Source organism: Panulirus ornatus, chromosome 4, assembly GCF_036320965.1.
Source record: "Panulirus ornatus isolate Po-2019 chromosome 4, ASM3632096v1, whole genome shotgun sequence".
Taxonomy (NCBI): Eukaryota; Metazoa; Arthropoda; class Malacostraca; order Decapoda; family Palinuridae; genus Panulirus; species Panulirus ornatus.
The window spans coordinates 34,175,941-34,196,797 of NC_092227.1; the positions used below are offsets into that span (position 1 = coordinate 34,175,941).

A 20,857-nucleotide genomic window follows, 5' to 3' on the forward strand; every position below is an offset into this window, starting at 1 on the left:
ATAGGGATAGGGGAGGGGGCGAAAATTCTGGGAGCCTTGAAGAATGTGTGGAAGTCGAGAACAATATCTCGGAAAGCAAAAATGGGTATGTTTGAAGGAATAATGGTTGCAACAATGTTGTATGGTTGCGAGGCGTGGGCTATGGATAGAATTGTGCGCAGGAGGATGGATGTGCTGGAAATGAGATGTTTGAGGACAATGTGTGGTGTGAGGTTGTTTGATCGAGTAAGTAACGTAAGGGTAAGAGAGATGTGTGGAAATAAAAAGAGCGTGCTTGAGAGAGCAGAAGAGGGTGTTTTGAAATGGTTTGGGCACATGGAGAGAATGAGTGAGGAAAAATTGACCAAGAGGATATATGTGTCGGAGGTGGAGGGAACGAGGAGAAGTGGGAGACCAAATTGGAGGTGGAAAGATGGAGTGGAAAAGATTTTGTGTGATCGGGGCCTGAACATGCAGGAGGGTGAATCGAGGGCAAGGAATAGAGTGAATTGGATCGATGTGGTATACCGGGGTTGACGTGCTGTCAGTGGATTGAGTCAGGGCATGTGAAGCGTCTGGGGTAAACCATGGAAAGCTGTGTAGGTATGTATATTTGCGTGTGTGGACGTATGTATATACATATGTATGGGAGTGGGTTGGGCCATTTCTTTCGTATGTATCCTTGCGCTACCTTGCAAACGCGGGAGACAGCGGCAGAAAAAAAAAATGTGTATATTGAGATGTATAGATATGTATAATTGCGTGTGTGGACATGTATGTATATACATGTGTATGGGGGTGTGTTGGGCCATTTCTTTCGTCTGTTTCCTTGCGCTACCTCGCAAACGCGAGAGTGAGCGACAAAGCAAAATATAATATATATATATATATATATATATATATATATATATATATATATATTTTTTTTTTTTTTTTATACTTTGTCGCTGTCTCCCGCGTTTGCGAGGTAGCGCAAGGAAACAGACGAAAGAAATGGCCCAACCCACACCCATACAAATTTATATACATACGTCCACACACGCAAATATACATACTTACACAGCTTTCCATGGTTTACCCCAGACGCTTCACATGCCTTGATTCAATCCACTGACAGCACGTCAACCCCGGTATACCACATCGATCCAATTCACTCTATTCCTTGCCCTCCTTTCACCCTCCTGCATGTTCAGGCCCCGATCACACAAAATCTTTTTCACTCCATCTTTCCACCTCCAATTTGGTCTCCCTCTTCTCCTTGCTCCCTCCACCTCCGACACATATATCCTCTTGGTCAACCTTTCCTCACTCATCCTCTCCATGTGCCCAAACCACTTCAAAACACCCTCTTCTGCTCTCTCAACCACGCTCTTTTTATTTCCACACATTTCTCTTACCCTTACGTTACTCACTCGATCAAACCACCTCACACCACACATTGTCCTCAAACATCTCATTTCCAGCACATCCATCCTCCTGCGCACAACTCTATCCATAGCCCACGCCTCGCAACCATACAACATTGTTGGAACCACTATTCCTTCAAACATATCCATTTTTGCTTTCCGAGATAGTGTTCTCGACTTCCACACATTCTTCAAGGCCCCCAGAATTTTCGCCCCCTCCCCCACCCTATGATCCACTTCCGCTTCCATGGTTCCATCCGCTGCCAGATCCACTCCCAGATATCTAAAACACTTCACTTCCTCCAGTTTTTCTCCATTCAAACTCATCTCCCAATTGACTTGACCCTCAACCCTACTGTACCTAATAACCTTGCTCTTATTCACATTTACTCTTAACTTTCTTCTTCCACACACTTTACCAAACTCAGTCACCAGCTTCTGCAGTTTCTCACATGAATCAGCCACCAGCGCTGTATCATCAGCGAACAACAACTGACTCACTTCCCAAGCTCTCTCATCCCCAACAGACTTCATACTTGCCCCTCTTTCCAGGACTCTTGCATTTACCTCCCTAACAACCCCATCCATAAACAAATTAAACAACCATGGAGACATCACACACCCCTGCCGCAAACCTACATTCACTGAGAACCAATCACTTTTCTCTCTTCCTACACGTACACATGCCTTACATCCTCGATAAAAACTTTTCACTGCTTCTAACAACTTTCCTCCCACACCATATATTCTTAATACCTTCCACAGAGCATCTCTATCAACTCTATCATATGCCTTCTCCAGATCCATAAATGCTACATACAAATCCATTTGCTTTTCTAAGTATTTCTCACATACATTCTTCAAAGCAAACACCTGATCCACACATCCTCTACCACTTCTGAAACCACACTGCTCTTCCCCAATCTGATGCTCTGTACATGCCTTCACCCTCTCAATCAATACCCTCCCATATAATTTACCAGGAATACTCAACAAACTTATACCTCTGTAATTTGAGCACTCACTCTTATCCCCTTTGCCTTTGTACAATGGCACTATGCACGCATTCCGCCAATCCTCAGGCACCTCACCATGAGTCATACATACATTAAATAACCTTACCAACCAGTCAACAATACAGTCACCCCCTTTTTTAATAAATTCCACTGCAATACCATCAAAACCTGCTGCCTTGCCGGCTTTCATCTTCCGCAAAGCTTTCACTACCTCTTCTCTGTTTACCAAATCATTTTCCCTAACCCTCTCACTTTGCACACCACCTCGACCAAAACACCCTATATCTGCCACTCTATCATCAAACACATTCAACAGACCTTCAAAATACTCACTCCATCTCCTTCTCACATCACCACTACATGTTATCACCTCCCCATTTGCGCCCTTCACAGAAGTTCCCATTTGCTCCCTTGTCTTACGCACTTTATTTACCTCCTTCCAGAACATCTTTTTATTCTCCCTAAAATTTAATGATACTCTCTCACCCCAACTCTCATTTGCCCTTTTTTCACCTGTTGCACCTTTCTCTTGACCTCCTGTCTCTTTCTTTTATACATCTCCCACTCAATTGCATTTTTTCCCTGCAAAAATCGTCCAAATGCCTCTCTCTTCTCTTTCACTAATACTCTTACTTCTTCATCCCACCACTCACTACCCTTTCCAATCAACCCACCTCCCACTCTTCTCATGCCACAAGCATCTTTTGCGCAATCCATCACTGATTCCCTAAATACATCCCATTCCTCCCCCACTCCCCTTACTTCCATTGTTCTCACCTTTTTCCATTCTGTACTCAGTCTCTCCTGGTACTTCCTCACACAGGTCTCCTTCTCAAGCTCACTTACTCTCACCACCCTCTTCACCCCAACATTCACTCTTCTTTTCTGAAAACCCATACAAATCTTCACCTTAGCCTCCACAAGATAATGATCAGACATCCCTCCAGTTGCACCTCTCAGCACATTAACATCCAAAAGTCTCTCTTTCGCACGCCTGTCAATTAACACGTAATCCAATAACGCTCTCTGGCCATCTCTCCTACTTACATAAGTATACTTATGTATATCTCGCTTTTTAAACCAGGTATTCCCAATCATCAGTCCTTTTTCAGCACATAAATCTACAAGCTCTTCACCATTTCCATTTACAACACTGAACACCCCATGTATACCAATTATTCCCTCAACTGCCACATTACTCACCTTTGCATTCAAATCACCCATCACTATGACCCGGTCTCGTGCATCAAAATCACTAACACACTCATTCAGCTGCTCCCAAAACATATATATATATATATATATATATATATATATATATATATATATATATATATATATATATATATATATATATATATATATATATATATATATATATATATATATATATATACATATATATATATATTATCCTGGGGATAGGGGAGAAAGAATACTTCCCACGTATTCCTTGCGTGTCGTAGAAGGCGACTAAAATGGGAGGGAGCGGGGGTCTGGAAATCCTCACCTCTTTTTTTTTTTTAATTTTCCAAAAGAAGGAACAGAGAAGGGGGCCAGATGAGGATATTCCCTCAGAGGCCCAGTCCTCTGAGCTTAACGCTACCTTGCTAACGCGGGAAATGGCGAATCTTTTTAAAGAAAGATATATATATATATATCTTTCTTTCTTTCTTTCAAACTATTCGCCATTTCCCGCATTAGCGATGTAGCGTTAAGAACAGGGGACTGGGCCTTTGAGGGAATACCCTCACCTGGCCCAATTCTCTGTTCCTTCTTTTGGAAAAAAAAAAAAAAAAAATATATATATATATATATATATATATATATATATATATATATGTATATATATATATATATATATATATATATATATATATATATATATATATATATATATATATATATATATATATATATATATATATATATATATATATATATATATATATATATATATATATATATATATATATATATATATATATATATTAGTCTTGTCATCTCTGCTTAAAAAAATGTAAATGTTAACGAAGAAAAAGTCCTGCGGTCATTATCAGTGATGATCTTATCTATGGAAAATATATCCTAGGTACGTACAATGAAAGCATCAGGAAGCTAGTATTCATGTCTGATAATGTAAATTGTAGAGGAATATATTCGATACCATCCCTCTACGTTCCTTGTTAGACTTCATATTGAATACGTATATCATTTCTGCTCACCAGTAAGGATGAAGAAAACCTAGAATGAGTCCAAGATAGAGCAACCAAACGAATGTTGTCACTCAGATATAAAACATTACAAAGAGAAAATGAACATTATTCTCTCCCTCTCTCTCTCCCATCATAAAAAATGATGGATATTCGAAAGTAAGGTAATGGAGATTTTTGCAATGCTGAATGATTTTGAAATCACTGTACTATTTCTCTTTTTCTCTCACTCAAGTAAGACATTTGATGTCCAGAAATGATGATAAGGAAATGAAATAAAGTGGATATAATAGGAAAGTGATGAAAGGATTTTTTCCATTTTTTCAGCTATAGGTCAGTAGACCACCGGAATAAATGACAACCAGATGTAATCTATGCAAAGGATATTATCACCTTCAAATCAAGGGTTGACAAATACTGCAGTGATATCTGTTATCAGTAAAATAATCCTGTTTCAAGAGATGTCTTTCCCCAACCGAGTCAAGCCCCAATCCAGCCGTTGTTAAACTAGTGCGGAATTTCATCTGTTCATATTTTTCCACAAACTTTTTATGGTGGCAAGCATCCCCCATAGTACATGGTATATATTTTCTCTCATTTTTTCCATTGCAGACACTTGAACTGGAAAGAGAAGTGGGTGGGGAGATGCCACCTACTTTAATCTCCTTTATCTATGACAATTTTAGCATATAAAGCGGATAACATCGTAATGGACCATCGTATCCAATTATCTGTCTTTCCTATGTACCAGTGACCTGGCCTGATGAATTAGAGATTCACTGTGGTAAACAAATGAACTGTTTTGGTAAAAGAACCTTTTGTGGCAGACTACTGACCCGTCATGATGGACTTGTGATCTGTGGTGGTGAACAGCGACCCGTCGTGTCAGAACATGGACCTATCGTGGTTAGCCAGTGATTATTGTACACTAGCGACATGTTATGGTAGACCAGTGCATCTCGTGGTACACCAGCGACCTTTTAGAATGGGCCAGCCACCTGTTGAGGTGAACCAGAAACCTGCTGTGGTAAATCAGTTATATGTGGTAGACCAGAAAACTATTGAGGTAGACCAGTGACCTGTCGTGGTGGACCAGTGACCTGTTTTAATAGACCAATGACTGTTGAGGTAGACCAGTGACCTGTTATGTTAGACCAGTGAACTACTCTGTAGACCAGTGACCTTTCGTGGTAGCTCAATGACCTGTCGTGGTGTATGGGTGACTTTTCATGGCACATAAGTGACTGCTTGTGGTGTACCAGTGGCGTGAGACGACCTGACAGTACTGTGCATCACAGTGTCGACTGCCTCATACATGCATGGAAAATTTTACAATTCTCGCTTATTTATATATGTATAAAATTCTACATAATTTACAAAACGGAGGCGAGGGAAGGGGCATGCAAAGGATGGGAGACATGCAACAGAAGGGAAAGGAATGGGCGACATGCTTTAAGGGAAGTGGAAGGAGGGAAAGGGAAAGGGAGGGATGAACTGGGCTGTCAGGTAAGGGATGGTTCAGGTTCACGGGATAGGAACATAAAGGGTCAGTGTTTACTAGTTCCATCCCAGCACCTGTAATGCTCCTGTGTCAGCCAGAAAGCTCATTTAGCACGTGACACACAATACATTAACGTTATTTTACTTATTATTTATTTCTTGCCAAGGATCACCAGAAACACATAATGCGCGATGACCTCTCGTGTGTTACCAGAGCAGCTAAAGATGCCGGTCATATGAACTAAATCAGCTGACAATGACTGTCATTCACACCAGATCAGCTGACGGCAGCCGGCTTATGCACCTGAGAGAATGATGGTGGGAACTCCTGTGGAGATAGGTACTTTGCTCATACACTAAATGAGCTGCTCAATCTGAACATGTTTACTACATCAGCTTACATTTCACCAGCTGATCCTTGTCATGCACTAAGACTAGCTGATGGTAAGGAAAATGTGCAAAGGTCGGATGATGACGCCATGCACACCAGCTACTTCATGGGAATATGTCATTCTAATGCCAGGTAATTCATCTATCATCATCCAATTACTTTAGATATTACTGTTAGTAGTAGCTTGAGGGATCTGAATATGTATCGATATTTCATAACTAGTACGAGAATTTTGAAGTAGACTTTGTTAATCTGATCATGAATGCTGCTTCCACGTACAACTGGGAATAAACCTGCGTTATGTCAACAGAGAGTTTATCATCTTAGCTGGTGTGTATAAACATTCTCATCAGAGCTTCGAACTACCTGGCTTACAACTGCATATATTGTAGTTTGCCCTTATCCTAACTGGAATTTCACTATATCATTACGAATGCTTTGAGCAAGAAGAAAATGCGTCTCTGTTGCCTCCACCATAGTGCTAACATCCCACGAAGAAAGCTTAAAGCTATTAAGTTGTTAACCTTAACCTAGCGGCTTGCACCGTGTGTCCCAAGCTAACACCAGGTTTCTATCCCTTTGACAGCTTGGACTGCTGCCATAGGGTTCACAGTTTCGTGATACTCCTTTTTCTTCAACGTCGCAACCCCAGACCCCGCCTTTGGAACGGGGCTCCTGCGGGACCCCAAGGTGTTCGTCGCCGTGGCATTTGCTGCAGCTGTCCTCGGTGTCTCCAGGGAGCTCCTGGGCAACGTGCTATTCCTATTGGCTGCCAAGGACCTCTGAGCAGGGCTCTTGTACAGGTTGTTGATGGTGGTGACTGGGGTGTCACTGTTGTATCTACTTCTTATTGGTGATGATGGTGGGTCCAACTTTCGCTTGTTGATGTGAGGAGAGGGTGGTTGGTTGACTTTATGTTTGCTTTTTAATGGAGATGATTGAGGATCGCCGTTTTGTTCATTGGTTAGATGAGATGATGACGGATCCACTTTATACTTATTTATCAAAAGGGAAGGTGGTGGATCTACACTATGTTTATTGAGTAGAGAAGAAGGCGGCTCAGCTTTCTTCGAGTTTTCAAAAGATGTTAAAGAATTGCTCTTAGCTTTGCTAGTTGGGGAGGAAACTGGCGATTCACATTTGCTTTTGTTGAGAATGACGGGAGTCGGTGAATCGGCGCTCTTTGAATCGGCGCTCTTTTTGTTGACACTGGCTGACGGTCCGGTGTTGTTTCTTCCAGTTACTGTGGGAGACTGAGGATCGTCGATGTGTTGTATGTTGGGGGTAGAGGTAGTCTCGGGTTCAATCTTGGTCACTTCGGGACATAAGAGGTGGCTCCTGGGATTATTTGGGATATCCGGAAACTCGTACTCACTGTCCTCCTCCGCGTCCGAGTCGGTTCGATAGATATTTGCCAGTTTCTCAAAGCGCTGACCCCAGTCGTTTTTGTAGTCGAAGAGAACGTCACTCCTAGAGGATCCTGTGGTATATAAAAGGAAGTTATCAGAGAAACGAATATGAAGGGGAGATACTATATATGTGGAAACTTAGGCATAATGTAGGAGAGAGAGAGAGAGAGAGAGAGAGAGAGAGAGAGAGAGAGAGAGAGAGAGAGAGAGAGAGAGAGAGAGAGAGAGAGAGAGAGAGAGAGAGAGAGAGAGAGAGAGAGAGAGAGAGAGAGAGAGAGAGAGAGAGAGAGAGAGAGAGAGAGAGAGAGAGAGAGAGAGAGAGAGAGAGAGAGAGAGAGAGAGAGAGAGAGAGAGAGAGAGAGAGAGAGAGAGAGAGAGAGAGAGAGAGAGAGAGAGAGAGAGAGAGAGAGAGAGATTGGTATTGCAGTGGAATTTATTAAAAAAGGGGGTGACTGTATTGTTGACTGGTTGGTAAGGTTATTTAATGTATGTATGACTCATGGTGAGGTGCCTGAGGATTGGCGGAATGCGTGCATAGTGCCATTGTACAAAGGCAAAGGGGATAAGAGTGAGTGCTCAAATTACAGAGGTATAAGTCTGTTGAGTATTCCTGGTAAATTATATGGGAGGGTATTGATTGAGAGGGTGAAGGCATGTACAGAGCATCAGATTGGGGAAGAGCAGTGTGGTTTCAGAAGTGGTAGAGGATGTGTGGATCAGGTGTTTGCTTTGAAGAATGTATGTGAGAAATACTTAGAAAAGCAAATGGATTTGTATGTAGCATTTATGGATCTGGAGAAGGCATATGATAGAGTTGATAGAGATGCTCTGTGGAAGGTATTAAGAATATATGGTGTGGGAGGAAAGTTGTTAGAAGCAGTGAAAAGTTTTTATCGAGGATGTAAGGCATGTGTACGTGTAGGAAGAGAGGAAAGTGATTGGTTCTCAGTGAATGTAGGTATGCGGCAGGGGTGTGTGATGTCTCCATGGTTGTTCAATTTGTTTATGGATGGGGTTGTTAGGGAGGTAAATGCAAGAGTTTTGGAAAGAGGGGCAAGTATGAAGTCTGTTGGGGATGAGAGAGCTTGGGAAGTGAGTCAGTTGTTGTTCGCTGATGATACAGCGCTGGTGGCTGATTCATGTGAGAAACTGCAGAAGCTGGTGACTGAGTTTGGTAAAGTGTGTGGAAGAAGAAAGTTAAGAGTAAATGTGAATAAGAGCAAGGTTATTAGGTACAGTAGGGTTGATGGTCAAGTCAATTGGGAGGTGAGTTTGAATGGAGAAAAACTGGAGGAAGTGAAGTGTTTTAAATATCTGGGAGTGGATCTGGCAGCGGATGGAACCATGGAAGCGGAAGTGGATCATAGGGTGGGGGAGGAGGCGAAAATTCTGGGGGCCTTGAAGAATGTGTGGAAGTCGAGAACATTATCTCGGAAAGCAAAAATGGGTATGTTTGAAGGAATAGTGGTTCCAACAATGTTGTATGGTTGCGAGGCGTGGGCTATGGATAGAGTTGTGCGCAGGAGGATGGATGTGCTGGAAATGAGATGTTTGAGGACAATGTGTGGTGTGAGGTGGTTTGATCGAGTGAGTAACATAAGGGTAAGAGAGATGTGTGGAAATAAAAAGAGCGTGGTTGAGAGAGCAGAAGAGGGTGTTTTGAAGTGGTTTGGGCACATGGAGAGAATGAGTGAGGAAAGATTGACCAAGAGGATATATGTGTCGGAGGTGGAGGGAACGAGGAGAAGAGGGAGACCAAATTGGAGGTGGAAGGATGGAGTGAAAAAGATTTTGTGTGATCGGGGCCTGAACATGCAGGAGGGTGAAAGGAGGGCAAGGAATAGAGTGAATTGGAGCGATGTGGTATACCGGGGTTGACGTGCTGTCAGTGGATTGAATCAAGGCATGTGAAGCGTCTGGGGTAAACCATGGAAAGCTGTGTAGTTATGTATATTTGCGTGTGTGGACGTATGTATATACATGTGTATGGGGGGGGGTTGGGCCATTTCTTTCGTCTGTTTCCTTGCGCTACCTCGCAAACGCGGGAGACAGCGACAAAGTATAAAAAAAAATATATATATATATATATATATATATATATATATATATATATATATATATATATATATATATATATATATATATATATATATATGTGATTAGTTCTCAGTGAATGAAGGTTAGCGGCAGGGGTGTATGATGTCTCCATGGTTGTTTAATTTGTTTATGGATGGGGTTGTTAGGGAGGTAAATGCAAGAGTTTTGGAAAGAGGGGCAAGTATGAAGTCTGTTGTGGATGAGAGAGATTGGGAAGTGAGTTAGTTGTTGTTCGCTGATGATACAGCGCTGGTGGCTGATTCATGTGAGAAACTGCAGAAGCTGGTGACTGAGTTTGGTAAAGTGTGTGAAAGAAGAAAGTTAAGAGTAAATGTGAATAAGAGCAAGGTTATTAGGTACAGTAGGGTTGAGGGTCAAGTCAATTGGGAGGTAAGTTTTAATAGAGAAAAACTGGAGGAAGTAAAGTGTTTTAGATATCTGTGAGTGGATCTGGCAGCGGATGGAACCATGGAAGCGGAAGTGAATCATAGGGTGGGGGAGGGGGCGAAAACCCTGGGAGCCCTGAAGAATGTGTGGAAGTTGAGAACATTATCTCGGAAAACAAAAATGGGTATGTTTGAAGGAATAGTGGTTCCAACAATTTTGTATGGTTGCGAGGCGTGGGCTATGGATAGAGTTGTGCGCAGGAGGATGGATGTGCTGGAAATGAGATGTTTGAGGACAATGTGTGGTGTGGGGTGGTTTGATCGAGTAAGTAACGTAAGGGTAAGAGAGATGTGTGGAAATGAAAAAAGTGTGGTTGAGAGAGCAGAAGATGGTGTTTTGAAATTGTTTGGGCACATGGAGAGAATGAGTGAGGAAAGATTGACCAAGAGGATATATGTGTCGGAGGTGGAGGGAACGAGGAGAAGTGGGAGACCAAATTGGAGGTGGACAGATGGAGTGAAAAAGATTTTGTGTGATCGGGGCCTGAACATGCAGGAGGGTGAAAGGAGGGCAAGGAATAGAGTGAACTGGATCGATGTGGTATACCGGGGTTGACGTGCTGTCAGTGGATTGAATCAGGACATGTGAAGCGTCTGGGGTAAACCATGGAAAGCTGTGTAGGTATGATATTTGCGTGTGTGGACGTGTATGTATATAAATTTGTATGGGTGTGGGTTGGGCCATTTCTTTCGTCTGTTTCCTTGCGCTACCTCGCAAACGCGGGAGAAAGCGACAAAGAAAAAAAAAAAAAAAAAAATATATATATATATATATATATATATATATATATATATATATATATATATATATATATATATATATATATATATATATATATATATATATATATATATATATATATATATATATATATATATATATATATATATATATATGCCTTACATCTTCGATAAAAACCTTTCACTACTTCTAACAACTTGCCTCCCACACCATATACTCTTAGTACCTTCCACAGAGCATCTCTATCAACTTTATCATATGCCTTCTCCAGATCCATAAATGTTACATACAAATCCATTTGCTTTTCTAAGTATTTCTCCCATACATTCTTCAAAGCAAACACCTGATCCACACATCCTCTACCACTTCTGAAACAACATTGCTCTTCCTCAATCTGATGCTCTGTACATGCCTTCACCATCTCAAACAATACCTTCCCATATAATTTACCAGGAATGCTCAACAAACTTATAGCTCTGTAATTTGAGCACTCACTCTTATCCTCTTTGCCTTTGTACAATGGCACTATGCAAGCATTCCGCCTATCCTCACGCACCTCACCATGAATCATACATACGTTAAATAACCTAACAACCAGTCAACAATACAGCCACCCCCTTTTTTAATAAATTCCACTGCAATACCATCCAAACCTGCTTCCTTGCCGGCTTTCTTCTTCCGCAAAGCTTTTAATACCTCTTCTCTGTTTACCAAATAATTTTCCCAAACCCTCTCACTTTGCACAACACCTCGACCAAAACACCCTATATCTGCCACTTTATCATCAAACACATTCAACAAACCTTCAAAATACTCACTCCATCTCCTTCTCACATAACCACTACTTGTTATCACCTCCCCATTAGCGCCCTTCACTGAAGTTCCCATTTGCTCCCTTGTCTTACGCACTTTATTTACCTACTTCCAGAGCATCTTTTTATTCTCCCTAAAATTTAATGATACTCTCTCACCCCAACTCTCATTTGCCCTCTTTTCACATCATGCACCTTTCTCTTGACCTCCTGCCTCTCTCTTTTATACGTCTCCCACTCATTTGCAGTTTTTCCTTGCAAAAATCGTCCAAATGCCTATCTCTTTTCCTTCACTAATAACTTTACTTATTCATCCCACCACTAACTACCCTTTCTAATCAACCCACATCCCACGCTTCTCATGCCACAGGTTTGCGGCAGGGTTTTGTGATGTCTCCATGGTTTTTTAATTTGTTTATGGATGGGGTTGTTAGGGAGTTGAATGCAAGAGTTTTGGAAAGAGTGGCAAAAATGAAGTCTGTTGTGGATGAGAGAGCTTGGGAAGTGAGTCAGTTGTTGTTCGCTGATGATACTGCGCTGGTGGCTGATTCATGTGAGAAACTGCAGAAGCTGGTGACTGAGTTTGGTAAAGTGTGTGAAAGAAGAAAGTTAAGAGTAAATGTGAATAAGAGGAAGGTTATTAGGTACAGTAGGGTTGAAGGTCAAGTCAACTGGGAGGTAAGTTGTTTTAGATAACTGGGAGTGGATCTGGCAGCGGATGGAACCATGGAAGCGGAAGTGGATCATAGGGTGGGGGAGGGGGCGAAAAATCTGGGAGCCTTGAAGAATGTGTGGAAGTCAAGAACATTATCTCGGAAAGCAAAAATGGGTATGTTTGAAGGAATAGTGGTTCCAACAATGTTGTATGGTTGCGAAGAGTGGGCTATGGATAGAGTTGTGCGCATCCACCCTCCTGCGCACAACTCTATCCATAGCCTACGCCTCGCAACCATACAACATTGTTGGAACCACTATTCTTTCAAGCATAGCCATTTTTGCTTTACGAGATAATGTTCTCGACCTCCACACATTCTTCAAGGCTCCCAGGATATTCGCCCCCTCCCCCACCCTATGATTCACTTCCGCTTCCATGGTTCCATCCGCTGCCAGATCCACTCCCTGATATCTAAAACACTTTACTTCCTCCAGTTTTTCTCCATTCAAACTTACCTCCCAATTGACTTGACCCTAATAACCTTGCTCTTATTCACATTTACTCTTAACTTTCTTCTTTCACACACTTTACCAAACTCAGTCACCAGCTTCTGCAGTTTCTCACATGAATCAGCCACCAGCGCTGTATCATCAACGTACAACTGACTCACTTCCCAAGCTCTCTCATCCCCAACAGACTTCATACTTGCCCCTCTTTCCAAAACTCTTGCATTCATATCCCTAACAACACCATCCATAAACAAATTAAACAACCATGGAGACATCACACACCCCTGCCGCAAACCTACATTCACTGAGAACCAATTACTTTCCTGTCTTCCTACACGTACACATGCCTTACATCCTCGATAAAAACTTTTCACTGCTTCTAACAACTTGCCTCCCACACCATATATTCTTAATACCTTCCACAGAGCATCTCTATCAACTCTATCATATGCCTTCTCCAGATCCATAAATTCTACATACAAATCCATTTGATTTTCTAAGTATTTCTCACATACATTCTTCAAAGCAAACACCTGATCCACACATCCTCTACCACTTCTGAAACCACACTGCTCTTCCCCAATCTGATGCTCTGTACATGCCTTCACCCTCTCAATCAATACCCTCTCATATAATTTACCAGGAATACTCAACAAACTTATACCTCTGTAATTTGAGCACTCACTCTTATCCCCTTTGCCTTTGTACAATGGCACTATGCACGCATTCCACCAATCCTCAGGCACCTCTCCATGAGTCATACATACATTAAATAACCTTACCAACCAGTCAATAAAACAGTCACCCCCTTTTTTAATAAATTCCACTACAATACCATCCAAACCTGCTGAATTGCCGGCTTTCATCATCCGCAAAGCTTTTATTACCTCTTCTCTGGTTACCAAATCATTTTCCCTAACCCTCTCACTTTGCACACCACCTCGACCAAAACATATATATATATATATATATATATATATATATATATATATATATATATATATATATATATATATATATATATATATATATATATATATATATATATATATATATATATATATATATATATATATATATATATGTATATGTATATATATATATATATATATATATATATATATATATATATATATATATATATATATATATATATATATATATATATATATATATATATATATATATATATATATATATACATATATATATATATATATATATTCCTACGAGTCCACGGGCAAAAATGAAACATATCCCGATAAGTTTCCCAATTGCACTTTCGTGCAATAAGTACATCATCCGGGGAGACACAAGAGAGAAATATAAGTCAGTTGATATACATCGAACAGACGAAGCTAGGACGCCATTTGGTAAACATATGATTGTCCAAAACAAGCTACGAGCGTTCATGAACTAATCATTTTACAAATTTGATCAACAATAAAGTTATGTCATTTGTATAAACCATCACTAATATTAAGAATATAATTCGCTGTGTATTTTATAATAGAAGATTCAATTATATTTTTCTTGTTAATAGAGTTAGTAATGATTTTCCAAAACATACAACGAGCGTTCATAAACTTATCTTTTTGCAAATTTTATCTGCAATAAAGTTATCTAATTTGTATAGACCATCACTAATATTAAGATTATAATTCTTTGTGTATTTGATGATAGAAGATTTAATGATATTTCTTTTGGTAAATGAGTTCGAGTTAATAACTGAGATGGCGTTACTCCAGTCAATACAATGATCATAGTTTTTAACGTGATTAAACAAGGCATTTGATTCCTGTCCCGTTCTTATATTATATTTATGTTACTTAAGTCTAACAGAAAGATCCTTACCAATCTGACCAACATAAAATTTATCACATTTTCCACAAGGCACCTTATAGATGCATCCAGGTGAATTTTCTGGTAAATTCCTGATTAAGATATTCTTTATAGTATTATTATTGCTAAAAGCAACATTTACATTAAAGGGTTTAAGCAGCATGGGAAGCAAAGTGAAATTATTATTAAAATGAAGAACTAAAAGATTCTTGGTGTCAATTGGAGGTTTGGGCTCAACTCTATAAAATGATTTCTTTGCTAACTTAAGGGATTTATCAATGGATGATCTAGCGTACTTTAAATTGAATCCAATAGAATATATCTTCTCAAACTCATCATCAATAAACTCTGGACTGCAAATACGTAATGCCCTACGGAACATAGATTGAAATGATGATAATTTAACTCTGAATAATAATGAATATATGAACATACATTGGTGTGTTTTCTGTACATGCTAAACTTAAACTTGTTTCCTGGTCTATGGATCATGTAATCTAAAAATGGTAACATACCGTTATTTTCATTTTCAACAGTAAATTTGATGGAAGGTACTAAATTGTTGAGTAAGGGGAGAAAAATTTGTAAATCTTCATTTGTTGGCCAAACACAAAGACCATCATCTACATACCTAAACCAAATTGCATTAAAACGTAAAATATCCTTCAGTAATTTTGTTTCAAAAAATTCCATATAAAGATTACTTAGTACAGGTGAAAGAGGGTTACTTATTGCCATACAAATCATATGTTTACCAAATGGCGTCCTAGCTTCGTCTCTTCGATGTATATCAGCTGACTTATATTTCTATCTTGTGTCTCCTCTGATGATGTAATTATTACACGAAAGTGCACTTGGGAACCTTATCGTGTTTCATTTTTCCCCGTGGACTCGTAGGAATATCTTGATTACGCGGAAAATTGTGATCCTTCCCAACATGGATTCCACACGGCTCTTCTATTACTTCTCTACAAGCTATCCTGGACTTTCTCCTTTCGTTACTGCTTTCTCCAAGTCGCTAATCAAGGCTGACCAACTGGTTATGATTTGGATTCCTTAAGAAATACCTTGATGAACAAGTGATACCAAGGTCTGTCCTACCTCAACGTTTGTTACAGCTGTCAGGTCGACCATTTGACCAATTCCAAAATATTATTTTAAAGAAAAACATTGAATTAAAGAAACTTGAAATGGAGGAGAATTTGCACATCTCAAGAGAAAAGAAACGTGCCTTTCAAATGGCAATACCGACACACTGGAAGAACCGGATGTTGGATTATTGCTATGATAAATTAAGGAAAGAATGCAATAGGCTGAAAGTGTCACTAAATCGTAAGTTGGACCACTTATTGAAAATAGCGACTGGACCAAGAACACAAACCCATCTTTTGTAGTAAACCTGTCTAATAAACAACTAGATAAAGATTCCTTATGTGCATTAGGCTATGGATTAAAATTTGTGTGCTCTAACAGGGAAGCCAGCTGTGTTGATGTCACAAAGTCTTTTTGTAATTTGGAAAAATACAGTAACTTAAGTAATGATGAAATTGATATCTGTAAGGGTTTAGTGTATGCCAGTTTCAAAACCATTGGTAGCTAATTGCCCTAAAAGATTCATAAGAGCTATTAACACCTTAAACAAAAGACAAAAATATACATATTACTAAAGCATGTAAGTCTAACTCTGTTGTGATTTTAGACAAAAGTAACTATCTATCTAAAATGAATGATCATCAAAATGATGACACAACATATTCTAAACTTAGCAAGAATACCTTACAAGCAGTTAATTCTCATTTCAATAAAGAAATTAAGTTGTTGAAGAGGTAACACTTCTCTGATCAAATTTTTTTCATCTTTGTCTCCTTCATTGCCATATATGTATGGACTTATCAAAACACACAAACAGAATTTTCCAGCAAGACCTATAGTGAGTTCAGTCGGCTCCATAACATATAAATTGTCAAAATGGTTAGTTTCTTTATTAAGCCCTTTAGTGGGTAAGGTACCAAATTCTAATATCATGAACAATGTACATTTAGTCAACAAACTAAACAATATCAATGTTGATTTTGATTTTAAACTAGTTAGCTTTGATATTTCCTCACTTTTCACTGAAGTTACAGTTGATGACCTTTTAGAATATTTATGTGATGTCGTGGATGATATTCATTTACATGTCTCGAAGTATAATTTCATTGAGCTGATAAAATTGTCTATAAAAGACAGTGTATTTCAATTTAATGGAGATTATTATGCTCAAAAAATTGGTATGGCAATGGGTAACCCTCTCTCACCTGTACTAAGTAATCTTTATATGGATTTTTTGAAACAAGATTACTGAAGGATATTTTACCTTTTAATGCAATTTGGTTTAGGTATGTAGATGATGTTTTTTGTGTTTGGCCAACGAATGAAGATTTACCAATTTTTCTCTCCTTACTCAACAATTTAGTACCTTCCATCAAATTTGCTATTGAAAACGAAAATAATGGTGTTACCATTTTGAGATTGCATAATCCATAGACAAGGAAACAAGCTTAAGTTTAGCATATACAGAAAACCCACCAATGTATGTTCATATATCCATTATAACTCATCTCAACATAAAAGAGTTGAATTGTCATCATTTCAATCTATGTTCCTTAGGGCATTACGTAATTGCAGTTCAGAGTTTATTGATGATGAGTTTGAGAAGATATATTCTACTGGATTCAAGTTAAATTATCCTAGATCTTTCTGGATAAATCCCTTAAATTAGCAAAGAAATTATTTTTGATAGTTGAGCCCAAACCTCCCATTGACATCAAGAATCTTTTAGTTCTCCCTTTTGATAATAATTTCACTTTGCTTCCCATGTTGCTTAAACCCTTTAATGTAAATGTTGCCTTTAGCAACAATAATGCTATAAAGAATATCTTAATCAGGAATTCACCAGAAAATTTGCTTGGATGCATCTATAAAGTGCCTTGTGGAAAATGTGATAAATTTCTTATTGGTCACACTGGTAAGGATCTTTCTGTTAGATTTAAGCAACATAAATATAGTATAAGAACAGGACAAGAATCAAATGCCTTGTTTAATCACGATAAAAACTATAATCATTGTACTGACTGGAGTAACGCCATCTCAGTTATTAACTCTAACTCTTTTACCAAGAGAAATATTATTGAATCTTCCATTATTAAATACACAAAAAATTTTAATCTTAATAGTAGTGATGATCTATACAAATTAAATAACTTCATAGCTGATAAAATTTGCAAAAATATAAGTTTATGAACGCTCGTTGTATGTTTTGGGCAATCATTATTAACTCTATTACCAAGAGAAATATCATTGAATCTTCTATTGCTAAATACACTGCGAATTATATTCTTAGTATTAGTGATGGTTTATACAAATTAGATAACTTTATTGTTCATCAAATTTGTAAAAGGATTAGTTTAGTAACGCTCATTGTTTGTTTTGGACAATCATATGTTTACCAAATGGCGTCCTAGCTTCGTCTCTTCGATGTATATCAACTGACTTATATTTCTCTCTTGTGTCTCCCCTGATGATTTAATTATTACACGAAAGTGCACTTGGGAACCTTATCGTGTTTCATTTCTTCGCCGTGGACTCATAGGAATATCTTGATCACGCGCAAAATTGTGATCCTTCCCAATATATATATATATATATATATATATATATATATATATATATATATATATATATATATATATATATATATTTATTTATTTTGCTTTGTCGCTGACTCCCGCGTTAGCGAGGTAGCGCAAGGAAACAGACGAAAGAATGGCCCAACCCACCCACATACACATGTATATATATACACGTCCACACACGCAAATATACATACCTATACATCTCAACATATACATATATATATACACACACAGACATATACATATATACACATGTACATAATTCATACTGTCTGCCTTTATTCATTCCCATCGCCACCTCGCCACACATAAAATAACACCCCCCTCCCCTCATGTGGGCGAGGTAGCGCTAGGAAAAGACAACAAAGGCCCAATTCGTTCACACTCAGTCTCTAGATGCCATGTGATAATGCACTGAAACCACAGCTCCCTTTCCAAATCCAGGCCCCACATAACTTTCCATGGTTTACCCCAGTCGCGTCACAAGCCCTTGTTCAATCCATTCACAGCACGTCGACCCTGGTATACCATATCGTTCCAATTCACTTTATTCCTTGCACGCCTTTCATCCTCCTGCATATTCAGGAACCGATCATTCAAAATCTTTTTCACTCCATCTTTCCACCTCCAATTTGGTCCCCCAATTCTCCTACTTCAATCCAACTCTGACACATATATCCTTTTGGTCAATCTTTCCTCACTCATTCTCTTCATGTGAACAAACCATTTCAAAACACCCTCTTCTGCTATCTCAACCACACTCTTTTTATTACCACATAACTCTCTTACCCTTACATTACTTACTCGATCAAACCACCTCACACCACATATTGTCCTCAAACATCTCATTTCCAGCACATCCACCCTCCTGCGCACAACTCTATCCATAGCCCACGCCTCGCAACCATACAGCATTGTTGGAACCACTTCAAACATAACCATTTTTCTGTCGGAGATAATGTTCTCGACTTCCACACATTCTTCAAGGCTCCCAGAATTTTCGCCCCCTCCCCCACCTCGCTTCCATGGTTCCATCCGCTGCCAAATCCACTCCCAGATATCTAAAACACTTCACTTCCTCCAGCTATTCTCCATTTAGACTTACCTCCCAATTGACTTGACCCTCAAACCTACTGTACCTAATACGATTCCTCTTATTCACATTTAACCTGGACTTGGTTTGGATGGTATTGCTGTGGAATTTATTGAAGAAGGGGGTGACTGTATTGCTGACTGGTTGGTAAGGTTATTTAATGAATGTATTATTCATGGTGAGGTACCTGAGGATTGGCGGAATGCTTGCATAGTGCCATTGTACAAAGGCAAAGGGGATAAGAGTGAGTGCTCAAATTACAGAGGTATAAGTTTGTTTAGTATTCCTGGTAAATTATATGGGAGGGTATTGATTGAGAGGGTGAAGGCATGTACAGAGCATCAGATTGCGGAAGAGCAGTGTGGTTTCAGAAGTGGTAGAGGATGTGTGGATCAGGTGTTTGCTTTGAAGAATGTAAGTGAAAAATACTTAGAAAAGCAAATGGATTTGTATGTAGCATTTATGGATCTGGAGAAGGCATATGATAGAGTTGATAGAGATGCTCTATGGAAGGTATTAAGAATATATGGTGTGGGAGGCAAGTTGTTAGAAGCAGTGAAAAGTTTTTTATCGAGGATGTAAGGCATGTGTACGTGTAGGAAGAGAGGAAAGTGATTGCTTCTCAGTGAATGTAGGTGTGCGGCACGGGTGTGTGATGTCTCCATGGTTGTTTAATTTGTTTATGGATGGGGTTGTTAGGGAGATGAATGCAAGAGTTTTGGAAAGAGGGGCAAGTATGCAGTCTGTTGGGGATGAGAGAGCTTGGGAAGTGAGTCAGTTGTTGTTCGCTGATGATACAGCGCTGGTGGCTGATTCATGTGAGAAACTGCAAAACCTGGTGACTGGGTTTGGTAAAGTGTGTGAAAGAAGAAAGTTCAGAGTAAATGTGAATAAGAGCAAGGTTAATAGGTACAGTAGGGTTGAGGGTCAAGTCAATTGGGAGGTTTGTTTAAATGGAGAAAAACTGGAGGAAGTAAAGTGTTTTAGATATCTGGGAGTGGATCTGGCAGCGGATGGAACCATGGAAGCGAAAGAGAATCATTGGGTGGGGGAGTGGGTGAAAATTCTGGGAG

At 39.2% G+C, this 20,857-nt stretch overlaps 1 protein-coding gene across 1 annotated transcript in view; it reads right to left on the bottom strand.

Moving 5' to 3' along the window:
• Positions 1–4,412: 4,412 nt before the first annotated feature.
• The window catches only part of LOC139765951 (uncharacterized), a 73,010-nt gene continuing 56,565 nt past the window's right edge, over positions 4,413–20,857 (bottom strand). Inside the window, exon 2 of the mRNA XM_071693958.1 lies at positions 4,413–7,985. Coding sequence (XP_071550059.1) covers positions 7,063–7,985 — 923 coding nt within the window. The 3' untranslated portion in view covers positions 4,413–7,062. The remainder of the gene's footprint in view (positions 7,986–20,857) is intronic.